Genomic DNA, 21,808 nt, shown 5'->3' on the forward strand with positions numbered 1-21,808 from the left:
TCCGCCCCGCCCCGCCGCGCGGCATGCCGGGATGTGTAGTGCGGCGCGGCGCTCCCGGCATGCCCCGCGTGCTGTGAGTTGGCATTTTCCAGAGGGTGAGGAGGCGGCGGGAGGAGGGGGGGTCTTAAAGGGCCCGGCCCCAGCGGGGCGCGGCGCTGACGCTGGGCCGCCCCCTCCCGCCAGGGGCGGCTCCGTCTGCGCCTTTTAGCGCTCGCGCTGGTGACACAGCCACGATTCCGAGAAGTTGCTCCAAGTCGACGGCCAATCAGAAGTGAGCGCACGGCTCGCGCGCCAATGGGAGCGCGCGGGGGGCGGGGCCTCGAGAACCCGCCTGACCCCGGCGGTTGGCAGCGCCGCGCGATGACTGGGCAACTTCCTTAAAGGGGCCACGCCCCGACGCTGGGGGTGCGGTGCGGACGGCGCCGCGCTGCCCCTTTAAGGCAGTTTCCTGCCCTTCGCCCCAGTAACAGCTGATTGCAGCGGGAAGGGGGTGGGGAGCCAATGTGCTGCCTCCACGTCCCGCCCACGTGACTCCCACGCGCGACATGCGGCGGGAACCTCCCGCGGCCTTAAAGGGGCCGCGCGGGGAAAGCTGGGGCTGGTGCCGGCTGTCGGGTGCCCTTAGCAGCCCCGAACACCCCGTGGGAGCGGGGCTGCGGGACCGTGCCCAGCTCGGGGGGCGCCGGGACAGGGGTGAGGACTAGGATCAGGGCCAGGTAGCGCCCGGCAGCGCCCGGCCGGAACCAGCTCCGCAGCGTTGCCCCCCGGCGGTGTGCGGGGCACGGAGCTCAGGGCAGGGGGCTCGAGGCCGCCCCGCACTCACCTGCCGCCGGTGGGGTCCACCCGCCGCCTCCCCCCCTGCGCGCCCCCTTTAAGGCCGCTGCCCGCCGGCGCGCCTCTCCCGGCTCCAGCTGACGGCCCGCGGCGCTCTGACGTCACCGTGACCTCAGCCGCCGCGCGGGGCCCCGCCGCTCTGCCCATGTACGGGCACCGCGCCCCGGCCCCGCTCCCCCCCAACGACGGCGGCGGCTCCACGGGCGGCGGCCGCTGGAGGGAGCCCGGCTCCGCGCCCGGCCCCGAGCGGGGCCCCCCCCGGGGGCTACTTCCGTGCGCCCGGCTGAGCGGAGCCGAGCCCGGTACGGGGCGTGCGGGGGGGGACGGGCGGGCACATGGTGCGGTGGCGGCCGCATGTGACCGCCGTCACCTGACCAACATGGCCGCGGGGCCGCTGCCAGGTAACGGTACGGGACTCCCCGGCGGCGGCGGAGCCCGGGGATGCGGAGGGGCTCCGGGAGGGGCTTTGTGCCCGGCCCCGCGATGCGGCTGCCTCTCCCCGCGGGCCCTTTCCCCGGGGGGCGCCTCCGATGTCTCCTGTGTCCCCTCTCCGTCCCTTCCCAAATCCCCCACATACGGTGCTTTTGGCCAATTTTAGGGGGCAGGAGGGCAGCGAGAGCCTCCTCGCCATTCTGTCCGCCACCCTGATGCTGCCAAAGTCCTACGGTACCCTCATTCTGTCCTGCTGTCTATCTGAGCCTCTCCTGCCGGCCCTATCCGCTGCTGTTAGGGCTGCCAAAGTCCTATGGTGTCCCCATCCCCTCCTGACCCCTTCCCACAACACGGTTTTTGGGGGGACGGGAGTATCCCCCCCCAGAGTGGAATTTGGAGTTTTATGGGGTCTTTGCTGCAATCCTCCACTCACCCCTGGTTTCTTTTTTGGGCTTCCCCTCCCCCGTCCAGGAGCCACCATGGAGGCCCTCCTGCGCAGCGTGGAGAAGGACCTGAGCATCGACCGCTGGCAGCTGGCAGCCGCCGCCGAGGGCACCCACGTCACCGCGCTGGTCCCGCACAAGTGGTTGGCCAACCTACGGGAACGCCGCGCGCTGCCCGCCCTCTGCCCGCGCCCGGAGGGGCTGAGCGAGGTGGAGGTGAGGACGTTCCTGCAACGCTCCGTGCAGAAGCTGCCGGCAGGATGGACGCGGGTGGAGATCCACGGGCTGCGCAAGGAGCGGCTGACGCGGCCCCTCCGAGTGCCCCCTGCCGCGGAGCCGCGGGGCGGCGGTCCCGAGACGCTGCACGGTTTCATGCAGCGCGTCGCCTCGCAGAACTACCGCAACCTGTGGGGCCGGGCTCACTGCCTCTACGTGCGGCCCTACCGGCACGCTCACGCGCCACCCGCTGTGCCGGTGTTGGATGCGCTCCGGGCGGCTCTGCAGAAAGCCTACGGCTGTCCCATCCTCCAGGTGGGCAGGAGCGCGCCTAGCGCTTCCCCGGCCAAGGGGGTATCCTCCGTGCCCTCCTCCTGCCCCAACGTGCTGCAGGCAGAAGCTCTGCTGGAGTCGGCCGAGATGCTCTATGTCATCTATCCCTACGTCCAGTACTGCCTGCACGACATCGTGACTTTCAGCCCGGCGAAGCTCACCAACAGCCATGCCAAAATCCTCTTCCTGCTCTTTCACGTGCTGCAGGCCATGAGGGCATGTCACCAGGCGGGGCTGGCTTGCGGGGCATTCTCCCTTCGCGACGTGGCTGTGGATGAGAAGCTCTGCAGCCGGCTCCGGGTCAACTTCAGGGAGTACGAAGGAGCCAGGAAGGAGGAAACAAATGTGGAATCCGATCTGGAACGAGTGAAAGAGCAAAGCGGCGCTGGGATGCGAAGGGACATGGAGAGGTGCTCTGCCTGCCAGCAGGAGCTGCGGGACTTGGTGCTGCAGTGGGTGCACGGCCGGGTCAGCAACTTCGACTACCTGATGCGTTTGAACAGTTTGGCTGGGAGGAGAATGGGAGATCCCAATTATCACCCGGTTCTTCCGTGGGTGGTGGACTTCACAACCAAAAATGGCAAATTCAGGGACCTAAGGAAATCCAAATTCCGTCTCAATAAAGGAGACAAGCAACTGGACTTCACCTACGAGATGACCAAGCAAGCGTTCGTTGCTGGCGGGTCAAGCGGGGAGCAGCTCCATGTCCCCCACCACATCTCCGACGTCCTTTCGGATATCACCTACTACGTGTACACGGCTCGCAGGACGCCCAAGTCAGTACTGTGCTGCCACGTGAGGTCCCAGTGGGAGCCCAACGAGTATCCAGCCAGCATGGAGCGCATGCAGAGCTGGACCCCGGATGAGTGCATCCCAGAGTTCTATACAGACCCATCCATCTTTCGATCCATCCATCCCGACATGCCCGACCTGGACGTGCCGTCGTGGTGCAGCTCCTACGAGGAGTTCATCGAAGTCCACCGCATGCTGCTGGAGAGTCGGGAAGTGTCTCAGGACCTCCACCACTGGATCGATCTCACTTTCGGGTACAAGCTGCAGGGGAAGGACGCTGTCAAGGAGAAGAATGTCTGCCTCCATCTGGTAGACAACCACACGCATCTGACGACCTATGGGGTCGTGCAGCTCTTTGACCAGCCGCATCCCAGGCGCATGGTGGGACCTGCCTACACTCCTGCTGAAGCTCCGGCCATTGCTCGGCCTCTCCTGCAGAATATCAAAGAGACTGCATTTTTGGAGGACATCCAGTGCCCCGTGACTGATGCAGTTAACGGGCTGGTCCTGGAGGCTACTCCTAGTGAAACCACCTGGTCTGGGGAGAAACCCATCGCTGGTGAAGATGATTTAGAGCAAGGCACGGAAGCGCTGGATTCCATTGTGGTGAGTAGCAGAGCTCCCGATCAGCCCAGCAGCTCTTCAGCACAGCCCTCCGCCCTCCCTGCTTATCCCACCGAAGGTAAAGCCTCGGGTGTCCGACCCCTCCGCCGGAGCAAGGCGGGCGCTGCAGATCAGGCGGACAGGGACGACATGAAGATCTCACTTCCTGAAGGCTTCAATCCGCTCCAGGCCTTGGAAGAACTGGAGAAACTGGACAATTTCTTGGTTAAAGGCTTAAGCAGCGATATGCAGCTGATGGAGCAGCCTGGGGAAGAGCCACTGCTGGGTCTCTCTGACCTCTTCCAGAGGGATATGCAAGCTTTGGGCATTCTGATCGCTGAGATAATATTTGCACCGAGGATCCGGCCTTCGAAGCCTGACGCGTCCCTGCTGGAGAGGTTCCTGGTGGTGCGTAACCTGTGCCGCTACCACCCCAAGGAGATCCCGGCCCCGCTGCAGCACGTGCTGCACGTCCTGCTGCAGCTCAGCGTGCCGGTGGAGAAGCTTCTGAAGACCAGGCTGGGCAAAGACACTGTGCAGCTGTTTGAATACAAACCCATTTCCCAGGGCCTCCCCCCACCTTGTCCCACACAGCTCCTCAGTCCCTTCAGTTCTATCGTCCCCTTCCCCACGTACTTCCCAGCTCTGCACAAATTCATTTTCACCTATCAGGCGAAGAAGATAGAAGATGAAGGTCAGGGCCGGGAGCTTGTTTTCCAGCTGTGGCAGCAGCTGGAGGGGATTCTTTCTGAAATCACTCCCGAAGGCTTGGAGATTCTTCTGCCCTTCATATTATCTCTGATGTCTGAGGAGAATACCGCTGTCTACGCGGCGTGGTATCTCTTTGAACCTATAGCTAAGTCCCTAGGTCCAAAGAATGCCAACAAATACCTCCTGAAGCCATTGATCGGAGCCTATGAGACCCCCTGCTCCCGCCACGGCAGGTTCTACCTGTACACGGACTGCTTCGTGGCCCAGCTCATCGTGCGCCTGGGGCTGCAGTCCTTCATCCTGAACCTGCTGCCTCACATCCTGCAGATTCTCGTTGGCATCGAGAGCTCGCGGGAGGAGAGCAAATCCCTCCTCGGCGCGGCTGAAGATGATGAAAGCGGAGGGGGCAGCCCCATGTCGTGCGTGTTTGGGGAGGAGATCAAAATGGACGTGGAGCACAGCTCCGCTGCGCTTGACCTCCTCGACTACACCTCCGGGGTCAGCTTCCACGACCAAGCCTACCTGCCCGAGAGCGAGGACTTCCAAAGTGGTCTCTACGTCGGGGAGTCCCTGCAGCCCCAGGAGCAGGAGTCGCTCAGCCTGGGGCGGCTGAGTGATAAGAGCAGCGCTAGCGAGGTGTCGCTGGGAGAGGACAGACCTGCGGACGGGGACTCTCAGAAGGACAAGAGCAGCCTGAAGTCGGTGGACAGCAGCCAGGACCTGAAACAGAGCGAGGATTCGGAGGAGGAAGAAGAGGAGCGCGAGGAAGAGGAGCACGATGACACCGCAGTTGACGCAGAGCTGGCGGGGGCTGTGGATGCTGGCGTCTCGGTGGATGCTGGCACCTCCGTGGACGTCACCCTGGCTGATGACGGCAGCGAGCCAGAGGATGGAGAGGGAGAGGAACTGCCAGATCACTCGGATGACAAAGAGCAGACGATACTCCTGGGTAAGGCCCTGCGAGTGTTTTGCTTTTCTGCTGGGTGTGGCAAGTTGGAGTGGGAGAAGGAAAGAGCCAGACCTGCGGGGGAAGAAGTGGCTCCAGGCTCGGGGGTGTCTGTAGTCCCATCCTGGGGACAGCGAAGAAACCAGCGTGTAAGGTCCAATCCTTACTACAGTGTGCGGGCTTTGCATGGCTGCAGGGCTGCTGCAGGAGGAGGTGTTGGGTGAGAGCACGGCTCTCTCCAGTTTGCCAACAAAGTAGAGACCCAGGGAGCTGCCCGCAGGGCAGGCAGGGTCTGGGAAGCAGCGGGTGACAGCTAATCTGCACCGTGCCAGGCTGTTGTCCTTGCAACTGTTTTTGTTTTGCAGACACAGCCTGTAAGATGGTGAGGTGGCTCTCGGCCAAGCTGGGCCCCACTGTCACATCCCGCTTCATCGCCAGGAACCTGCTTCGTCTGCTCACGTCCTGCTACGTCGGTAATGTCTGCTCCCCAGGCTCCCGGGTTGGGTGTGCTGGGTGCCTCCTGGCTGCTGCTTCAGCTCTCGCTGTTTTCTCCTTGCAGGCCCCACCAGGCAGCAGTTTGTACCCAGCAACGATGAGAACGGTCCCCTGAGCACAGGGAACATCTACCAAAAGCGCCCGGTGCTGGGAGATCAGGTGTCCAAGCCGGTGCTGGCTTGTCTTCTGCACGTGGCATACCTGTATGGAGAGCCCGTCCTCACCTACCAGTACCTGCCCTACATCAGCTACCTGGTTGGTGTTAGCTCTTCTCTTTCTGCACCTGTTGGCATGGGTGAACCCAGAGAAAAATTGTGCTTTGCAGGGCAGCGTGGGGGGAGGCTGGAGATCCTGGGCAGGCAGAGCAGCTCAGCTGCGGGGGGATTGCTGGAGCAAGCGGGGTTGGAGGGCTGTGGGTAGATGGGGCAGGCTGGGAGAGGTTAAAGGAGGGTTTGCAACTGTATTTTAAAAAAAAAAAAAAATACTGGCAAGGCTTACCATTTTTTCAGCTCGAAATTCTTCGCTGAATAGGGAGAAGAAAATGTGTGTAATGCAGCTGGTTGAAAAACAAACCGATTTTTCATCAAAAAAATGTTTTTTTTTTTGTGAATGTTTTAAACAGGCGTGTTTCTTCGCGTTGCTCCTTTTTAGTGGTTGCAAACGCTTGGGTTACTGATGCTTGTTTAAATGGAAAAAAAAGGAAAACTCCAGTAGCTTTTTGATCATTTAAAACTTAGAAGGAAAAAGGCCACTGCTGTTCATTTCAGGAAAACAAAAAAAGCACTATCAGTTTTTCCAGCGTGGAAGGGGAGAATTTTGTTGGGGGGGGGGAGAAATCCCATTTTTTCAGCAGAATCACTCCACCCAGTTGCAATCATAGCTGCAGCTGCTCTGCTTTGCTGTCCTCGAGTTGTTGCTTGGGGGCAATGGGGGTTAATGCTCTTGCAAAGAGCATTTGGCAACCTGCTATGAAAGCGATGAAGCTGGAGGGTCACGGATAGGATAAAGTCAGTCCTTCTTGGAGCACTTGGCAGAGCGGATATTTTGTGAGGGGAAGAGCCTCTGTGATGAGCTGGAAGATGGCAGGTGTACAAGAAATAGAGAGGAAATCGGGAATTGTTTGTGGCTTTTGTTATTGGCTCCCTTTTCTTGGGTGTTTGGTTTGGTCGAGGAGTTAGGAAAGAGGACAACGTAGACAAATCTTCTGGTCTTGCTGCTGGCATTGTGAACTGCTGGGCCATAAAAAAGCACATGCTCCTGCCTCACAAAGTTCTTAGCAGCTGGATTTCCAGAAGTTGGCAAGTTTGCCCAGAGTTGGCCTTGGATATTTCATGCAAGGACTGTTCCTCAGCAGTCTGTGCGTCAGGGTTACCGTAGCACGTGATGAAGACATTCATTCTTGCAGTGAGTCGCTCATATGTCGTAGGTTTGCTCTGTTCCTGGGGTGTGCAGGCTGGTGGTGCTCTGGGCTAGTCCAGGACTGTCCATCTCCTCTTTGAATTTCCCAACTACAAGAGCAACCCCAGAGAGTGTGTGTAATTTGGAGGTGTCACGCCCAGTTCTCTCCAGGCTCCTGACAGGAGTCCTGACATCCATCCATCGGTTCAGGCTCATCCTTTGAGTGCAAGCCTTGAGTTGCTCCTCGGGTTCCTCTCCCATTGCCACTGCCATGCTGGATTTTGAGGCTGAGCTCAGGTGATCCTGGATCTCGTTTTGCAGGTCGCACCCGGCGGCGGGGCCGGCGGAGGCCGACTGAACAGCCGGAAGGAGGCAGGGCTGCTGGCTGCCGTGACGCTGACGCAGAAGATCGTGGTGTGTCTTTCAGACACCACACTCATGGACATCCTCCCCAAGATCAGCCAGGAGGTGCTGCTCCCGGTGCTGGGCTTCCTCACTTCCCTGTCTGTCGGGTGAGTGCTGCAGTTGGCTGTGCCTTCAGTTTGCACAACTCGATATCTGTCTGGGGAGGGGTTGCCTCCAGATGAGTGTGCCCTTGCTCTGGGATATGGTGCGTATGTAGAGCCTGTGCTGCTCAAGACCTCCTGATAATGCCAGAAAACACAAAGCAGGAGGCAGGAAAAGGGAAATGTGTAGGGCAAGCTGGTAATGGATGTCCTCTTCAGTTTTCCCAGTGGTGCCCAGGCCCGTGTTGTCCTGTGCATTAAGACAATCAGCCTAATCGCCTTGATCTGCCTGCGGATCGGGCAGGAGATGGTGCAGCAGCATTTGAGTGACACGGTGAGAAACTTCTTCGGGGCGTTCTCACTGCTGCAGGAGCTGCAGGACCAGGTCAGTGATATGCACTGGGTGCTCCTGCCACAGCCCGGCACACGGCCGCAGGAATGTGGTGGGCATACCTGCTGCATACACCAGCATTGGTGTCAGCAATGCCCAGCCCAGGCTGTGCTTGTGAAATGATGTGGTTTAAGCATCTGATCTTGGGAATATTCCTGTTTTCTCCCAACCAGGGATTGACGGTGGAGTCGCTGAGCGGCTGTGAGGTGCCGGTGATGGAGGTGCCCCTCTTGGAAAGGAAGCTGCTGGCCCTGGATCCGGCAGTGCTGATGGAGTTACAGAAGGTGTTTAACCCTGAGATGGCCTACATCACCTACATCCCCTTCTCTTGCTTGCTAGGTATGGCTTGGCTACCTTCTCCTGGTCTTTTCTTAGAGCTCCTTGTTCTGTGCGCGCATGCTTGACCTGAACTTGAGAAGTCAGAGGGTATAGGTTTGTTGGGGAAACCCACAGCTTCTGCATGGGGGTTTGGTCTGCTCGTGGAGTCGGGAAGCCCACTGGGACTTCAGGCTGCTTTGGCTGGGAACAGCGTGTGGCTGGCTTGATGGGAAGTTGTGTTCAACGGCCCTGTGCTGTCCATTGTTCTGTTGTGGCTAGTAGGGGATGATGGTGAGGAGATTCCTTCCCTGGGAGCTATTTTATCTCTTTTTCAGGTGATGTTATCCAGACGGTTGTGCCCAACCACTCGCTGGTTGAGAAGTTGGCCAGCCTCTACCTGGAGAACGTGAACCCAAAGAACCTGCAGGTGGTTGGCCTAGAACAAGCACCGAGCACAGCAGGCTCAGACCAAGATATGCGAGGGACCGAAGCGTTCTCCAGCCACCACGAGGACAGTCACTCTGGTACTTTTGGGAGCGTGCTGGTAGGGAACCGCATCCAAGTTCCTGTGGACACGCACCGTGAGGGTCTGGGCTTACTTCGCCTCAGTGCTGGCACTGATGGCTTTATCCCCAGCTCATCCTGTGAGGAAAACACCCTGAAGCACGACCTTCCTCGCAGCACCCACATGCTGTGTGGGAACTGGCTGGCTTATTGGCAGTACGAGATTGGGGTGAGCCAGCATGACCCCCGCTTCCACTTCCACCAGATCAAGCTGCAGAGTTTCTCAGGGCATTCGGGGGCCATCAAGTGCGTGGCACCACTCAGCAGTGAGGACTTCTTTCTTAGTGGCAGCAAGGACAAAACTGTCCGCCTTTGGCCCTTGTACAACTACGGGGATGGTACCAGCGAGGTGCCACCGCGGTTCACCTACTCCGAGCACAAGAAGTCTGTTTTCTACGTGAGCCAGCTGGAGGCACCGCAGCACGTCGTGAGCTGTGATGGGACTGTGCACATCTGGGACCAGTTCACGGGTAAGAAGGGAAAGGGTGAGGGCAGCCTGGAATGAACTGCTCCAGTCCTTAAAGACAGGAGGGGACCATACTGAGTTCAGATGGCTCCCCAGCATAGGGACTGGAGATCTGCCATGTGGCTTCTCCATATGTTTACAGCTCTATCGTCTTTGTCACGTATTCGCAGGCAAACTTCTCCGGACTTTTGATGAGTTAGACAGCAAAGTCCCCATCACAGCTGTGACCACCATGCCTCCTCCCTATCACAGCATTTCTGTGGCCAGCGCAGACTCCGTGCTGCGTTTCATTGACCACAGGAAGCCAGGATTGCAGGTATGGAGGCTGTCGTTTTGCAAGCCACATTCCTTCGGGCTCCCCCATGGCATCTGTGTGCTTAATAATGCAATTGTGGCTGGTCCAAAGCCAGCTGTGATGACTCCACGAAAGCCAGCTGTACTCCAGAGTCTTTTGTCCCGTAAGTGCTGGATCCCCCAGATTTCAGCCCGTTGGTAGCTGGGTTCTCTCTCTTGTCTTGCAGCATGAGTTTCGGTTGGCCAGCGGGGTGAGTGCTGGGCTGATCCGCTGCTTGGCTGTCAGCCCTAGCGGGCGCAGCGTTATGGCTGGCTTCTCTTCTGGTTTCATTGTGCTGCTGGACACCAGGACGGGACTCATCATGCGGGGGTGGCCTGCCCACGAGGGAGACATCCTGCAAATCAAGGTGAGAGGTTCAGCAGGGATCAGGGTGGGGGGCTGCTTCCTGGGCCTTGCTGATCCTTCTGACACGTGCTGCTTGGCAGAGCTTATCAGTCTGTCCTCTGGGCTTTCCTCCATCCTTTGCTGTGTCCCTAAGCATCTGCTCAGGCTCTCGTGCTATGAGCAGATGCTCTCGGTGCAACCTGTGCTGGGTAGAGATAGATAGCCCTCCCAAGCATCTGCAGGTCTGCAGGAGGAGCAGTGAGTCGCCACGTGTCCTGGTGGAGGCTTTCTCCTTGGGGCTGTCAGCTCCCCATGGGGAGCATCGCTCTAATGAATAACTCTTGTCCATATTTACCCACTCAGGGAGCAGCGGTTGGGGCTCGTGTCCTCGACCCAATGCAGGTTAAACAAAGTTCACCAGGGCGGCTTGTTTGCTCTCTCACTAGCTCTGCTAATAAGCATGCCAGGCTTCTATCTTCAGCAGTGTTTTCTACTTAGCTCCCTGGTTCCTTGTCCGTGAGATGGAAAATAACACGGCAGGTGGCTTAATGGGGAGGGATGCCGTGCAATAATCTCTACCTGCGGCAGTAGTAACAGATGATGAATCAGAAGAGTATCAGCAGCTTGTTGAGACGAGCTGCAGCCTCTCTCTACAACACTTGGAATAGTGCTGGAGAAGGTTAACAGCAACCAGAGTCCTGTAGCTTGTGGCATCCACCTGGATGCCCTGTTAATTCTGTTCAGTACTCTCAGCTGCTTGGGAATAACTGGGGCTGTCCTTAGGGATCGCGCTGGGGGCTGCTGGACTATTGGCAGCTACCTGCTCATCTCATTTCCAGGATGAGTTTAGGGGTTTTTACTGCAAGAGTGTTGATTCAGTGTCTCTCCTTCTCCCACAGGCTGCAGAGGGCAATGTGCTAATCAGCTCCTCTTCAGATCATTCCCTGACCGTCTGGAAGGAACTGGAGCAGAAACCACTGCACCACTACAAATCTGCATCTGAACCCATCCATGCGTTTGACCTCTACGGCAATGAAGTGGTGACTGGCACCGTGGCCAACAAGATTGGTGTCTACTCCATGCTGGAGTCCTCAGCCCTGCCCATCAGCACGACCAAGCTGAGCTCAGAGAATTTCCGGGGTACTCTGACCAGCCTGGCGGTGCTGCCCATGAAATGCCACCTCCTGCTGGGCTCAGACAATGGTGTGATACGCCTCCTGGCATAGCAACCCCAGCCCGGGAGCTTGTGGCTGTCCCACAGCTCTGGTAGTAGAGCTGAAAGCCAGCAGTGTTGCTGACAGAAGAGGCAGAGTTAGGTGTTTCTGAACAGAGGATGCAGGAGGGAGGTGTACTTGTTAGCGAGCGCTCGGTTAAGCATCCCTAACCTCTTTCTCTATCTTAAAGAAAAAAAGAAAAGCCATAACTGAGAAACCTCCACTGCTGCTGGGAGAAATACTGGGCGTTGTAGGTCACTGTCACCCCTGCAGAGAGGTCTGGAGCTTTCCGTACCGTGTGTGCCTGATCCCCAGGGGACTGTGAGCTGCCCTCCAGAGAAACGTGGACCATGGGCATCCTCCTCCCTTCCATTAAGGGGTAAGAGGTTGCCCTCGACACAAACACAAACGTATAGCTACTGCCATCTGCACTTACCCTTCACACTCCGCTCCTGAACCACTGAGTAGTCCTACAAGGATAGCGTAAGTGGGCACTGCCTCCTTTGGAGCTGCGTGCTGCTGGGCACATCCCCTCCTGCCATCTGTGGGTTCAAAGCCCAGAGGATGCATGCTGTTAACTTTAGGTTCTGCTGCATGAGTGAGAGCCTGTATAGGAGGAGGAGAGGTTAACTAGAGCTTTTTTGTTGCCTGACTGGCTCCAGAGCAAAGGCAGGAATGCAAGCCAGCCAAGGCACAACCCCCCTGTCTGCTGTACTGGTTCATCCTATGATTTAGGAATGAGCTGCAGAGGGGCGGTCTTGGAGGCCAGAACTGGATGCTTCTATCAGGTTTTTGCTTCTGGAGCTGTAAGGTAGGGATGGATTGTTGCTGGTTCCTACCCCAGCTGCACTGCATCCTGTAATTATCAGCAAGGTGAGGAATGCTCTGTATGCCACGCATTGGCAGCATTTCTCAAGAAATTCTCATCCTCTCTGCTCTCCTTTGTGCTGGTCAGACTTCTGGGGAAGACAGAACAGCAAAAAGGTGCTCAATTTTACCCCTTCCCACCACAGGTTGAGAACCTGAGGTTACAATCCAGAATAGCATTCCTCTGACCTTCCCTTTGGGACAGCACTGTCTGTTCCCATCCCTGTGTGACCCAAAGGGGAGGAGAGTGCTCTTTGACCCAGCAGCAGGAGCAGCTGCTTCACTTCTCTTGCAGCCCTTTTCCCATCCATCCTTCTCGTTATCAGGGGAGCGGGAAGCTCTTACCTTGGGCGGAGGAGGAGTCTGCTGTGGGTTGCCCTGGGAAGGGAAAGTGAGGGCTCCCATCTAGCTGCCAGGGAGCTGGGAAGCTGCCCTGTGCTTTCAGGGAGGGGTGTGGTGGTGAGCAGTTGGCCCTGGCTATCCTTCCCCATCCAAGGGGAGCTCTCAGTCCCGTGTTGCCTATTAACCATTTGCAATAGATGTAAATATTGACTTCTAATAAACTCTTTGAAAGAGATGCAGAGAAGTGCGTGTGGGGACGCTGTGTGCAGGGCTGGGTGTGCTGGGGAGCCTGGGTGCAGTGCTGCCCAGTGGCTGCAGCTGTGCTCTGGCACCCAAGGCTAAAGCTCTGCATTCAGGCATCACTTGTGTTCGTGGAGGAGGGATGCTGTGAAGATGCTGTGGATGTAAGGTAGGATTTCCTGCCGCAAGGGATCTGCTTTCCAAAGGGAAGTAGCTCCCTGTGTTGCAGTGCTACATCCCGGAGTAGTTTCTGGTTGCAGAACACAGATCTGTCTCCTTTCTGTTCCTTCCCACTGCTTGGGGTGTTTGGAAACCTATTGCATGAAAGGGATTACTGCGAGTGCTGCAATCCTCCTCAGGATCTTCCATGACACCAAGGATGTGGCCAGAGCCATACCCCGTGCTGGGAAGGGATTACTGTTTTTTCTGCGTACGGCACAAAACCACATGCTCCTGGACATGCCTGCTGAAGTTCTGCCTGTCCCTGAGCCTTTTCCTCCATACCAGAGCGGTGCTGTGGGGCTCTGGTTCCTGCTGTGCCCCAGGGAGGCACCAGCTGCTCCTGGATGCCCATGCACGCTGCCTGGGTACGCTGCTGCGGGGCCCTGGGCACCCGCCATCTGCTGTACACAGCGCCTCGTGCTTGCTGCAGCATCTGGGGCGGAGGGAGGAAGCGTCCGAGGCTTTCTGCAATGAAAATTCCAAAACCAGAAAGCCCCGTGGCAGTAAATACCAAGCCCTAGATTTGTACTGGAATTATGAATAAAAGGGGGCATTCCCAGCACAGGGAGTATGTGGAAAGCAGAGCCGCTGCTAGGAACAGCTGGCATTTCCCAGCAGCAGAAATGTGATTCAGAGCCGGTAAACTCAAGGTTAACATTGCCTTGCAATGACAGCACCGTAAAGTGTCTCCCCATCCCCAAATCTACCGTAAACTCCCTCTCCTGCCCCAACCAAATGTTTAACAGGATGCTGTAAGTCAATATTTGCCTGCCAAATTCCCAAATAGGGGGTGGTGCCAAAGGTCGGCGGATAGGAGGGCCGGGCTGGGCAGGAGGCTGTGCCCCACGCAGAGCTGTTGGTCGGGCTAACGCAGGTGCCAGCTCCAACGTGGACACCGACAGCCTCAGGTAAGGAGCAAACGAAGGAGAATTTGACAGTGAACAGGGGCTCTTCCCATGAGCTTTTCTCGGGGAGAGAGCAAACCTGGCAGAGAGTTAAAGGTTTTGCACCGTGGAGGGGGATAGGGGTGTTTGGAGTTAGTTATGGCAGCAGGATTTGGGGTGAAGGGAGAATGAAATGGTCTCAAGTTTTGCAGCTTCTGCTGGGCAAGTAGTCACAGCCCAGCAAGTTCTGCATCGAAGCTGGGGCTGCTCCAGGAGCGAAAAGCAGCCCCAGGAGTTAAGTGGATGGCAGCCATGCCGACGCCTGGGTTTTGGCATGTAGTGTTTATGTTAAGGAGAAGATGGGTTATTTCTGTTTGAGCAGGAAAAGTAGTTGGTCAAAGCTGTGGCCAGGGAGAGGGTGGGGTTTCATTGATTGCCCTGGAAGCTCCCACTGTCCCATACTGGAACTGGAGCGCGGGGGTGGGAGAGGCTGGGCTTGCCAGCAAAGGGGGAAGGCAAATGCTGGGAAGGGGAGGACTTTCTATTCCAGGACTAATTGCTGGTAAATCTCTCTGGTATCGTGCTTTCTACCTGCAAAGCCCCTTCCAGGCAGCACTTGCTGAGGCAGGTCAGTAGCCCTTCTCCCAAGAGCCGAACACAGCCAAGACGATGCTGTGCCCACACCTCAGTGGTTTGCATAGGGAAGGAGTAGAGGCTCTTGTCCTCTCCCACATGCACAGCCTGTGTAGGACTGATTAGGGAAATACCATTCGCAATCCAGATGAATGAGGGTGTTGGGGTCAGAAACACAGGTTCCAAGCAGGAGGGGGTCACGTAAGAGTCCGGCTGTGGTTACAGCTCTGCTCCGGCGCAGGTCCCTGTTCCTCTCTGATTTCGCTGCCTTGGCGTTGGACCCAGGAGTCCTGTGTTGTTTCTGTGCAGCATTGTTCATCTCCTTATTGCTTTCTGCGAGCTCCTGCGCCAACCTGTTTGGCCAGGTTGATAATTTTCTCCCTGTAGACCTGACTAGGCTCAGCTTGCTGCTGCCAGGCAGCTGGAAATAACTCCTCTCTCGGCTGGTCCTTCTGTTCCAGAAATATGGTGTTGCTCTGGGGTCTGTTGCTGCTCTCCCTGTCTGCTCTGCACAGTCATCCAAGGGTAAGTTGTTCCTCTCCAGCCGTCCTGGGGTTCTCTGCCAGCCAGCTCAGGGCAAGGGCAGAGAAGTTGTGCTCCAGCCTGCGGGGCAAACACTGCCCAACACTTCTGCTGAGTGGTGGAGGAGATTGCTCCTCTGCTGTGGGTTAAGCTTGCGCCCCTGCAGGGGAAGGTTTCTCAGTTTACTTTTCCCATCCGTAATTACTGGAGATATCTCCATTATCCAAGTGGATTTCTGCAGAAAACCTTTGGAAACTTGGCTTCAATTGTATGTAGTGACCGCGACATTCGGAGTTTAGCAGGACATTGTTTTAATAACAGCTTTTTTTTTTTTTCTCTGTTTTAAACCTGGATCCTTGTCAGATCCGAGATTGCAAAACTGTCTACAGAATACATTATTTTGTACCCTCCTGACCCAGTCTCTTTCTAAACAAATCCAGCGCTTGCAGCCTCCCCCAGCTCCTGCTCGTTTGCACACCCCCTCAGTGGACACCACGGTCTGTTTCTGCACCCTAAAACTTGCCCCTGTGTTCCTATAGCACCTCAGGGCTGCTGCAGCCAGGCTGGTGCCAGTTTCTGACCTGGCCCCAGGGGAATGCGTTAGGAGCGGGGGCAGAGTCGGCTGGCTCTGGAAATTCAGAGGAAATATCTGCAATCTGACTTTGTTTTTCCTTCCAGCTCCCTTTGGCACATGCTGTTGAGCAACAGCATCTCTCCTCAGACAAAGCTGTGGACCTGGAGGTAAGCAATGACCGCGTCCATCCAAAGGACTTGCTGTTACACTGTGGTACTTGCAGTGGTTTTCCAGGACGAGTCTGAGCAATGCAATTGAGCAGCATCAGTGCAATAAGAAAGTCCATTTTGTGCAGACTTCCCTTCCTGCCTCACCCACTGCCGCTCTGCTCCTTTGTGTTGGAAGCTCCAGACTAGGCAGCTAGGCAGCACATGGAGTAAATGTCAGTGGCTGACTGCACAGGGATGGGTAAGTGAATTATTTCACTTCTGATAAGGGAAGATGAAGAAAACAGCTAGATATGAGGGAGAGAGGGGGAGGAAGACTCGTAGCTGATGCTACCCATTGTGCCTGGCTCTGATAGCACTCCTGCAGCAGGGGAATGCCATCCAGATACTGGTGGGAACAGCAAGATCTGAGGAAAAAAGAATGCGTTTAAGGGCATGCAAATGTGAGGACAGTAGCAGCAGTGCTATAGGCTGAAGCTTAGACAACTGGAAAATGAGGAATCTGGAGAGAAAAGGGATGGAATAAACCAGACAAGTCAAGAAGAGACAGATGCCTGGAGGAGGATCTGAGCCAAAACGGATCAAGGCTGTGACAGCAGCACAGGGTGCTGACCAGTGCATGAAGCATATCTGCAGTCCCAAAATGCGTGAGGAGGTGAAATCAAGGTTGAGGATGATGGATCTATAAACAGCAAAGCATAGGACAAGTGCTGAGCAGGCAGTGGCTCTTGCCCCCCCAGCCTGGGGCAGGTCGTGAGAGCAGGAGAGGAGGAACCTGACTTAAGTCCATTTTCCTGGCATAAAAGACATGCTTTTCCAAAGTCATCAAGGTTAAAAGGCAAATTGAAGCAAATACTCCATGAGAACAGAGAAGTTATTTTCTCAACCCGTTTAGTTGTACAATCAAACCTATTGAGGAGGTAAGACTCCTGCTTTCCCCGAGCTATATCCTTCTCATTTCTCCCCAGGACCTGGAAAGTGATGGAGATGCAGAGCTTGCTCTGCTAGGAGCCACCCCGAGCAAGGATGCTAAGCTGGCAGACACCTGGGAGACCTACAGAACAACATCACCTTTCATCACCACCCCAGCTGACTCTGCGGATGATGAGAGCCTAGGAGATAAAGCCACAGCTGGGGCTGTCAGCTGTCATGAACAGGAACCCTCTGGGGAAACCCTCTCTTCTGAAGAGGAAGGAGAGGATGAAGAGGAAAGCTGTGACATAACTTGGAAGAAGAGCCAGAGGCTAGCGAATGGGCTGATGAGATTCAGCATCGATCTCCTGAGAGAGGTCCAGCAAGATTCCAACAGGAACAATGTGATCCTGTCTCCCCTCAGCATCGCCCTCGCCCTCTCTAACCTGGCACTAGGTAACTTACTCACTATAAAAGCACTTGTTTCTGCCTTTCCCTGTACCCCTTCCTCCTGGATGGAGGCACTGGGAACCAATGTGCAAAACGCAAAGATTAAATACGTCACCTTCCACTTAATCTCGTTTTTGCAGCTTTAATTAGGTACTATTTCAATTGAAGCTGCCCTCTGAGGGCTCCTACTCTCAGATTTCTCTAACCTCCTGCACGACACAGTATGTTTCTAGAATGAAGCAGTCAAATTAGTGTCCCTGTTTTCCACTACATAGGCCTGAACTAACAAAGATTTGACTTTGCTTTAGGAGCAGCAAATCAGACAGAGAAGCACCTGCTGGAGGCGATGCACCTGGAATCCGTGCCCTGTCTCCACCACATGCTAAGCAGCCTTCGCAGGAGGCTGGCAGGAGCCACGCTCAGCCTTGCATCACGTGTGTACTTGCAGAAAGGTGAGAGCTGACCCAGGGCAGCCGTAGGGAAAAAGGACAAAACTCCCGGTGACAGAGCACAGTGCCATACTGGGGAGATGCCTGTTTCCCTAGGCGCTCTCCCTGGGCAGTGGCATGCCACTGGCTGGCTTACTGAGCACATATTTTCAAGGTCTTGTGACTTCACATGCAATTCTTCCTCTCTGCTAGGATCTGAGGTCAAAGAGAAGTTCCTGGAGGAGTCAGAGAAATTCTATGGGGCAAAGCCTGTGACCCTTTCTGGGAGCAGTGAGGATGACCTCACGGCCATAAACACGTGGGTAAAGGAGGCAACTAATGGGCAAATACCCACCTTCCTACAGCAGCTCCCTGGAGACACAGTGATGCTCTTGCTCAACGCAATCCATTTCCACGGTGAGCTCCATAGGTCTTACTTCTCAAGCCTGATCATCTCGAGGAATAGTTAGAAATCTACTATTTTTTTCCGCCAACGCTGTAGCTGAATGGCATCTCCTTTTATTGCTTCCTGATAGTCAATCTGCTTGTTCTTTTCTTGTTCATCTGCTGTTCCTCTTACTTTAATTTCTTTACAGTAATGATTCCCAACTGTTTCACAAGTGCTAAAAATGTTACTTGACTGCAGAGCCAGAATGCAGCAGGTGGAACCTGGGGTATTTTTGCAACCTGGTTCAGGATCTCAGACAGCGGCACATCACTGCTCAGCTTAACCAAACCAGGTCACATGCAACCCACTGTGCACCAACCATACAGCTCAGAGCCAGCTTCTGTGGATTCCTGACTACAGATGGTGGTTGGGTGCATCTTCCTCTTTTAACTTCCTGAGGGCTGTGCATCAAAACAAAGGCCAAGCACTTCCGTGGTAAATCTGCAAGTGTTTTTGCTTGGTTTCAGAGCACTGTTTCACTGTACACAGCACAAAGGCAACACTCCTTATTTTTTCAAAGCACTTAAACATACACTGCTTATCTCCATAGCCTTCAGTCATCTCCCACACTGAGGCATGAGGATTAATCCTAGTTCCTTTTGTTATTCCATAATCCCTCTGGAAGATAAGGGCTTCCAGCTGCTAGGGTTCTTGGAGCCTTGGTATTGACTTCACTGCATTTCTACGTGCCTGGCCACTAGCTGCTTTGTCTGAGAACACATGACAGGAAAAGTGTCAGCTAAGCACTTCGTAGTTTCTGCTTTCCTACCCCAAAGTAACTTCACTGGATTCTCAACTTGAATTTTGACAGGGTTTTGGAGGAATAAGTTTGATGCGAGCTTCACTGCACCAGATGCATTCCACCTTGACGATGATTTCGTGGTCTCGGTTGAGATGATGAAAGCCCAGCGGTATCCCTTGAGCTGGTTTACATTGGAGTCCCAGGATATTCAGGTGCACTACGGGTTTTGATTGAAATTTCCTCCTGCTATCTTATTTCACTGATTGCGGCTATTCCTTCCAAAAAACCCAAGTACTTTTTTAACAAGTCTAGCACACAAAATTTTAATAAGCGTCCTTTGTCCTTGCTTCCAGTCAGAATGTTGAATTTTTGCTTTCAGTTTTTTTGGAAAAAAAATCACAAACAGGTATTCCCACTACGTGAGAACTAATGGAGTTTTAAAGCTCTGGATTAAAAATGAATGAAGAAATAATGAAAGGAATCTCCCTAAACAATGTGCTGTTGGAATCCTTTGGGACACAGCTACAAGTGTGGGTACAGTGTGAGCTCCCATCCTGCCACGTGTTCCCTCTTCACCAGTCTGTGGCTAAGCACTAAAATTGGATGCTGTTATTCCACCAAACTTTCTCCCCCCACAGAAGAAATTGGACACTTCCCCAGCAGGTTGTCTTTGCACTATGTCTAGGCTGGCTCTGTAGACAAATCAGAAAAAGAGTGAATTTAAAGCATCATTTTCGGGACTTCTCTTCCTCTTCCATAAATTCTTCCTGTTGGTTTTATTTCCAGGTGGCCAAGTTTCCCTTTAAGGGTAACCTGAGTTTTGTGGTCATCGTACCAAACCAGTACTCTTGGAATACCTCTCGTGTGCTGGAGAACTTCCCTTACAGACAACTGTGCAGGCTTTTCCCCAGAGAGGTGCCCACCACAGTGAAGATACCCAAAATAAAATTGGACTACCACCTGGAACTCAATAATGTTCTCAGTCAGATGGGTAAGGCCTCTAACAGGATTTGTGCAGAATAAGTGAATCTGATCAATCTCCGTGGCATATGTTCACTGACACTAAAAATTGCCATCCTTGTTTCGAAAGCTGTGCCTCACAGCTTGCTCCAGATAACATCAAAACCCTTTCATTCCTTATTCCTCCCCTCCTCCTTACTCTTTGCTTGCCTGGCACCAAATGTTTTGCTCCAATGAGATGATACTATAGGGAAGGCAGCGTTCACTTCCTCACCATCTTTACAAGCGTCTCCTATTCGTAGCCAAGACCAACTTCCTGCCATGTGTCAACTTATCTCTTTTTTCCTATGGTGTCCAGAACATATAAATTGTCAAGAGAGACTGCAGATCACAAAACCTAGAATTGAGAGCTTACTGAAATGAAACACTGCCCTGAGCCTCAGTATGAGAATAAATAGAATTTCATTTGTTTTGCAAGCTGCTTAAAAGTAAATAACAACATGTAACAATGCAGGTAACAGCATATGAGGGAACTGCTGTCCTCAGCCTGCTTTGACGAAAATCAGAGCTGGTGGGGAAGGTTAACTTAGGCTCATTTCTCTGCAGGTCTCCAGGAGCTGTTCATAAGCCCAAATCTCCAGAAGATCTCAGATGAGCCTCTCTTTGTATCCAGTATTCAGCATCAGTCTACCATGGAACTTAAAGAAGATGGGGTAGAAGCCTCTGCTGCTACCAGCATCATGATATCACGCTCGCTCTCGACCTTCAGCTTAGACCGGCCATTTATCTTCATTATATTTGAAGAAGAAATGGGCATCCCACTTTTTATAGGCAGTGTAAAGAACCCTAACCCCAATGCTGCTCCCCAGATAAAAGAGCCACAGGACTTGCCTGATGCAACAGATGACAATGAGTACCCCATGCCCAAATAAGAGAGGAGCAAAGCCTAAGTGTTCTGGGACTGCTACCTGACCCTCTGGACCAGCTAAGAGAGGCTTCCTACCACTGGTGATCTCCCTTTGAGGCCACAGAAGGCAATTCCTTGCTTGTTTTCCTTTCCAGATCCCTACAGACCAGTCCTGGGATATCCCATTCCAGCCTTGACAAGCTTTTCTTGGCTGGAGCCTTCCCTCTGTTGCCCCTGAAAAGCTTGCTCTGCCTCTCAGTCCTGGAAGGGAGATTTCTGTGTCCCCAGACTCTTATTAGAGTCTTTATTAAGCTCTTATTAGAGTCCACCATAGCCTGAAATCATCATTAGCATCTGGCAGCTTGGACAGCAGCCAGAAATATTAATATGGCTCTTCCTTCCTTGGTTCCTGTGAACATGCCTTCCTCACAGTGTTCCTCTATAAACTGTCTGTTTGTACCCACCTAGGAAATGACCTCTAAATCAAGTGGACTAGTAACCAGTTGTCTTCTCTGGGATGAGTCAGAGCCACTTCAGGAACAAGCTCTTCTCAGACACTGCCTTTTCCCACTCCTTGGCTATTAGGATCTGCTGTGGGAGGGGCTGCAGTGAGGGACCCAGTCCCTTTATCTCCAGTCCTGTTCCTGGAAAATAATTCTAGGTTCTTGAGTAATACTACATTTTTCAAGGCTTATTTTATAAAGTGTTTTTTAGTAATTTTTATGCTGGCAGAATAATAAAGAGTACAGCAGAATGCATTTGCTTATGGTGTTGCATCGAAAGACTGAACAAAGGAAATAGGCAAGCACCTTGAATAATTGCAAAGATTAGGAGAAAAAAAATAGTCTGGGCATGAAAGATACAAAGTCAGGAGGGGCCCTTGCAAAGGAGCTGCTCTTTGTCACAGAGGATAAGGGGGGTTATGAGGTACAATTGCTAATCAGTAAAGACTGTCCAAGGATGAGTCTAATAACTGCAAACTCATTTGCAGAGTGTGCTTGACTCACTTGTTCAGAGCTGGCTCTGTGAAATGGGCAGAATTCCTTGAATTAAGGCACAGCTCCCTGGCTTCTTGTTCTAAGGTAGCTGTGCACAGCTGGAGCAACCTACCATATAAGATTATTGGGAACCCTCCCCCCCATTACCACTTACAAATGTTAGACCGACTC

General features: G+C 54.2%; 2 protein-coding genes across 8 annotated transcripts; both read left to right on the top strand.

Annotated features, from left to right (window-relative positions):
* WDR81 (WD repeat domain 81) lies at window positions 3–12,794 on the top strand. 6 transcript variants are annotated; one of them, XM_021415840.1, is made up of 11 exons: window positions 3–73; window positions 1,738–5,313; window positions 5,676–5,783; window positions 5,870–6,060; window positions 7,525–7,715; window positions 7,929–8,094; window positions 8,274–8,439; window positions 8,754–9,452; window positions 9,619–9,764; window positions 9,970–10,149; window positions 11,027–12,794. In XM_021415840.1, exons 2-11 carry the CDS (start codon window positions 1,746–1,748, stop codon window positions 11,351–11,353), a joined length of 5,742 nt encoding a protein of 1,913 aa, XP_021271515.1. In that variant the 5' UTR covers window positions 3–73; window positions 1,738–1,745; the 3' UTR covers window positions 11,354–12,794. The 6 variants fall into 6 exon arrangements, with proteins under 6 accessions (XP_021271515.1, XP_021271513.1, XP_021271510.1 ...); XM_021415838.1 differs by lacking the exon at window positions 3–73 and adding an exon at window positions 531–693; XM_021415835.1 differs by lacking the exon at window positions 3–73 and adding an exon at window positions 700–1,241.
* SERPINF2 (serpin family F member 2) lies at window positions 13,619–21,397 on the top strand. 2 transcript variants are annotated; one of them, XM_021415847.1, is made up of 9 exons: window positions 13,619–13,920; window positions 14,991–15,054; window positions 15,730–15,792; window positions 16,761–17,160; window positions 17,463–17,606; window positions 17,796–17,999; window positions 18,842–18,984; window positions 19,559–19,763; window positions 20,339–21,397. In XM_021415847.1, the coding sequence occupies exons 2-9, from the start codon at window positions 14,995–14,997 to the stop codon at window positions 20,662–20,664; spliced, it is 1,545 nt and encodes a 514-aa protein (XP_021271522.1). In that variant the 5' UTR covers window positions 13,619–13,920; window positions 14,991–14,994; the 3' UTR covers window positions 20,665–21,397. The 2 variants fall into 2 exon arrangements, with proteins under 2 accessions (XP_021271522.1, XP_021271523.1); XM_021415848.1 differs by lacking the exon at window positions 13,619–13,920 and adding an exon at window positions 14,435–14,524.

The sequence above is a fragment of the Numida meleagris genome, chromosome 18, assembly GCF_002078875.1.
Source record: "Numida meleagris isolate 19003 breed g44 Domestic line chromosome 18, NumMel1.0, whole genome shotgun sequence".
Lineage (NCBI taxonomy): Eukaryota > Metazoa > Chordata > Aves > Galliformes > Numididae > Numida > Numida meleagris.

Coding starts and splice junctions, on each gene's coding strand:
- WDR81 (XM_021415835.1), top strand. CDS start 980: ATGTACGGGCACCGCGCCCCGGCCCCGCTCCCCCCCAACGACGGCGGC. Junction 5,314..5,675: donor AGAGCAGACGATACTCCTGG/GTAAGGCCCTGC, acceptor TTTGTTTTGCAG/ACACAGCCTGTAAGATGGTG. Junction 8,440..8,753: donor CCCCTTCTCTTGCTTGCTAG/GTATGGCTTGGC, acceptor TCTCTTTTTCAG/GTGATGTTATCCAGACGGTT.
- SERPINF2 (XM_021415847.1), top strand. CDS start 14,995: ATGGTGTTGCTCTGGGGTCTGTTGCTGCTCTCCCTGTCTGCTCTGCAC. Junction 15,793..16,760: donor ACAAAGCTGTGGACCTGGAG/GTAAGCAATGAC, acceptor ATTTCTCCCCAG/GACCTGGAAAGTGATGGAGA. Junction 18,985..19,558: donor TGGAGTCCCAGGATATTCAG/GTGCACTACGGG, acceptor TTTTATTTCCAG/GTGGCCAAGTTTCCCTTTAA.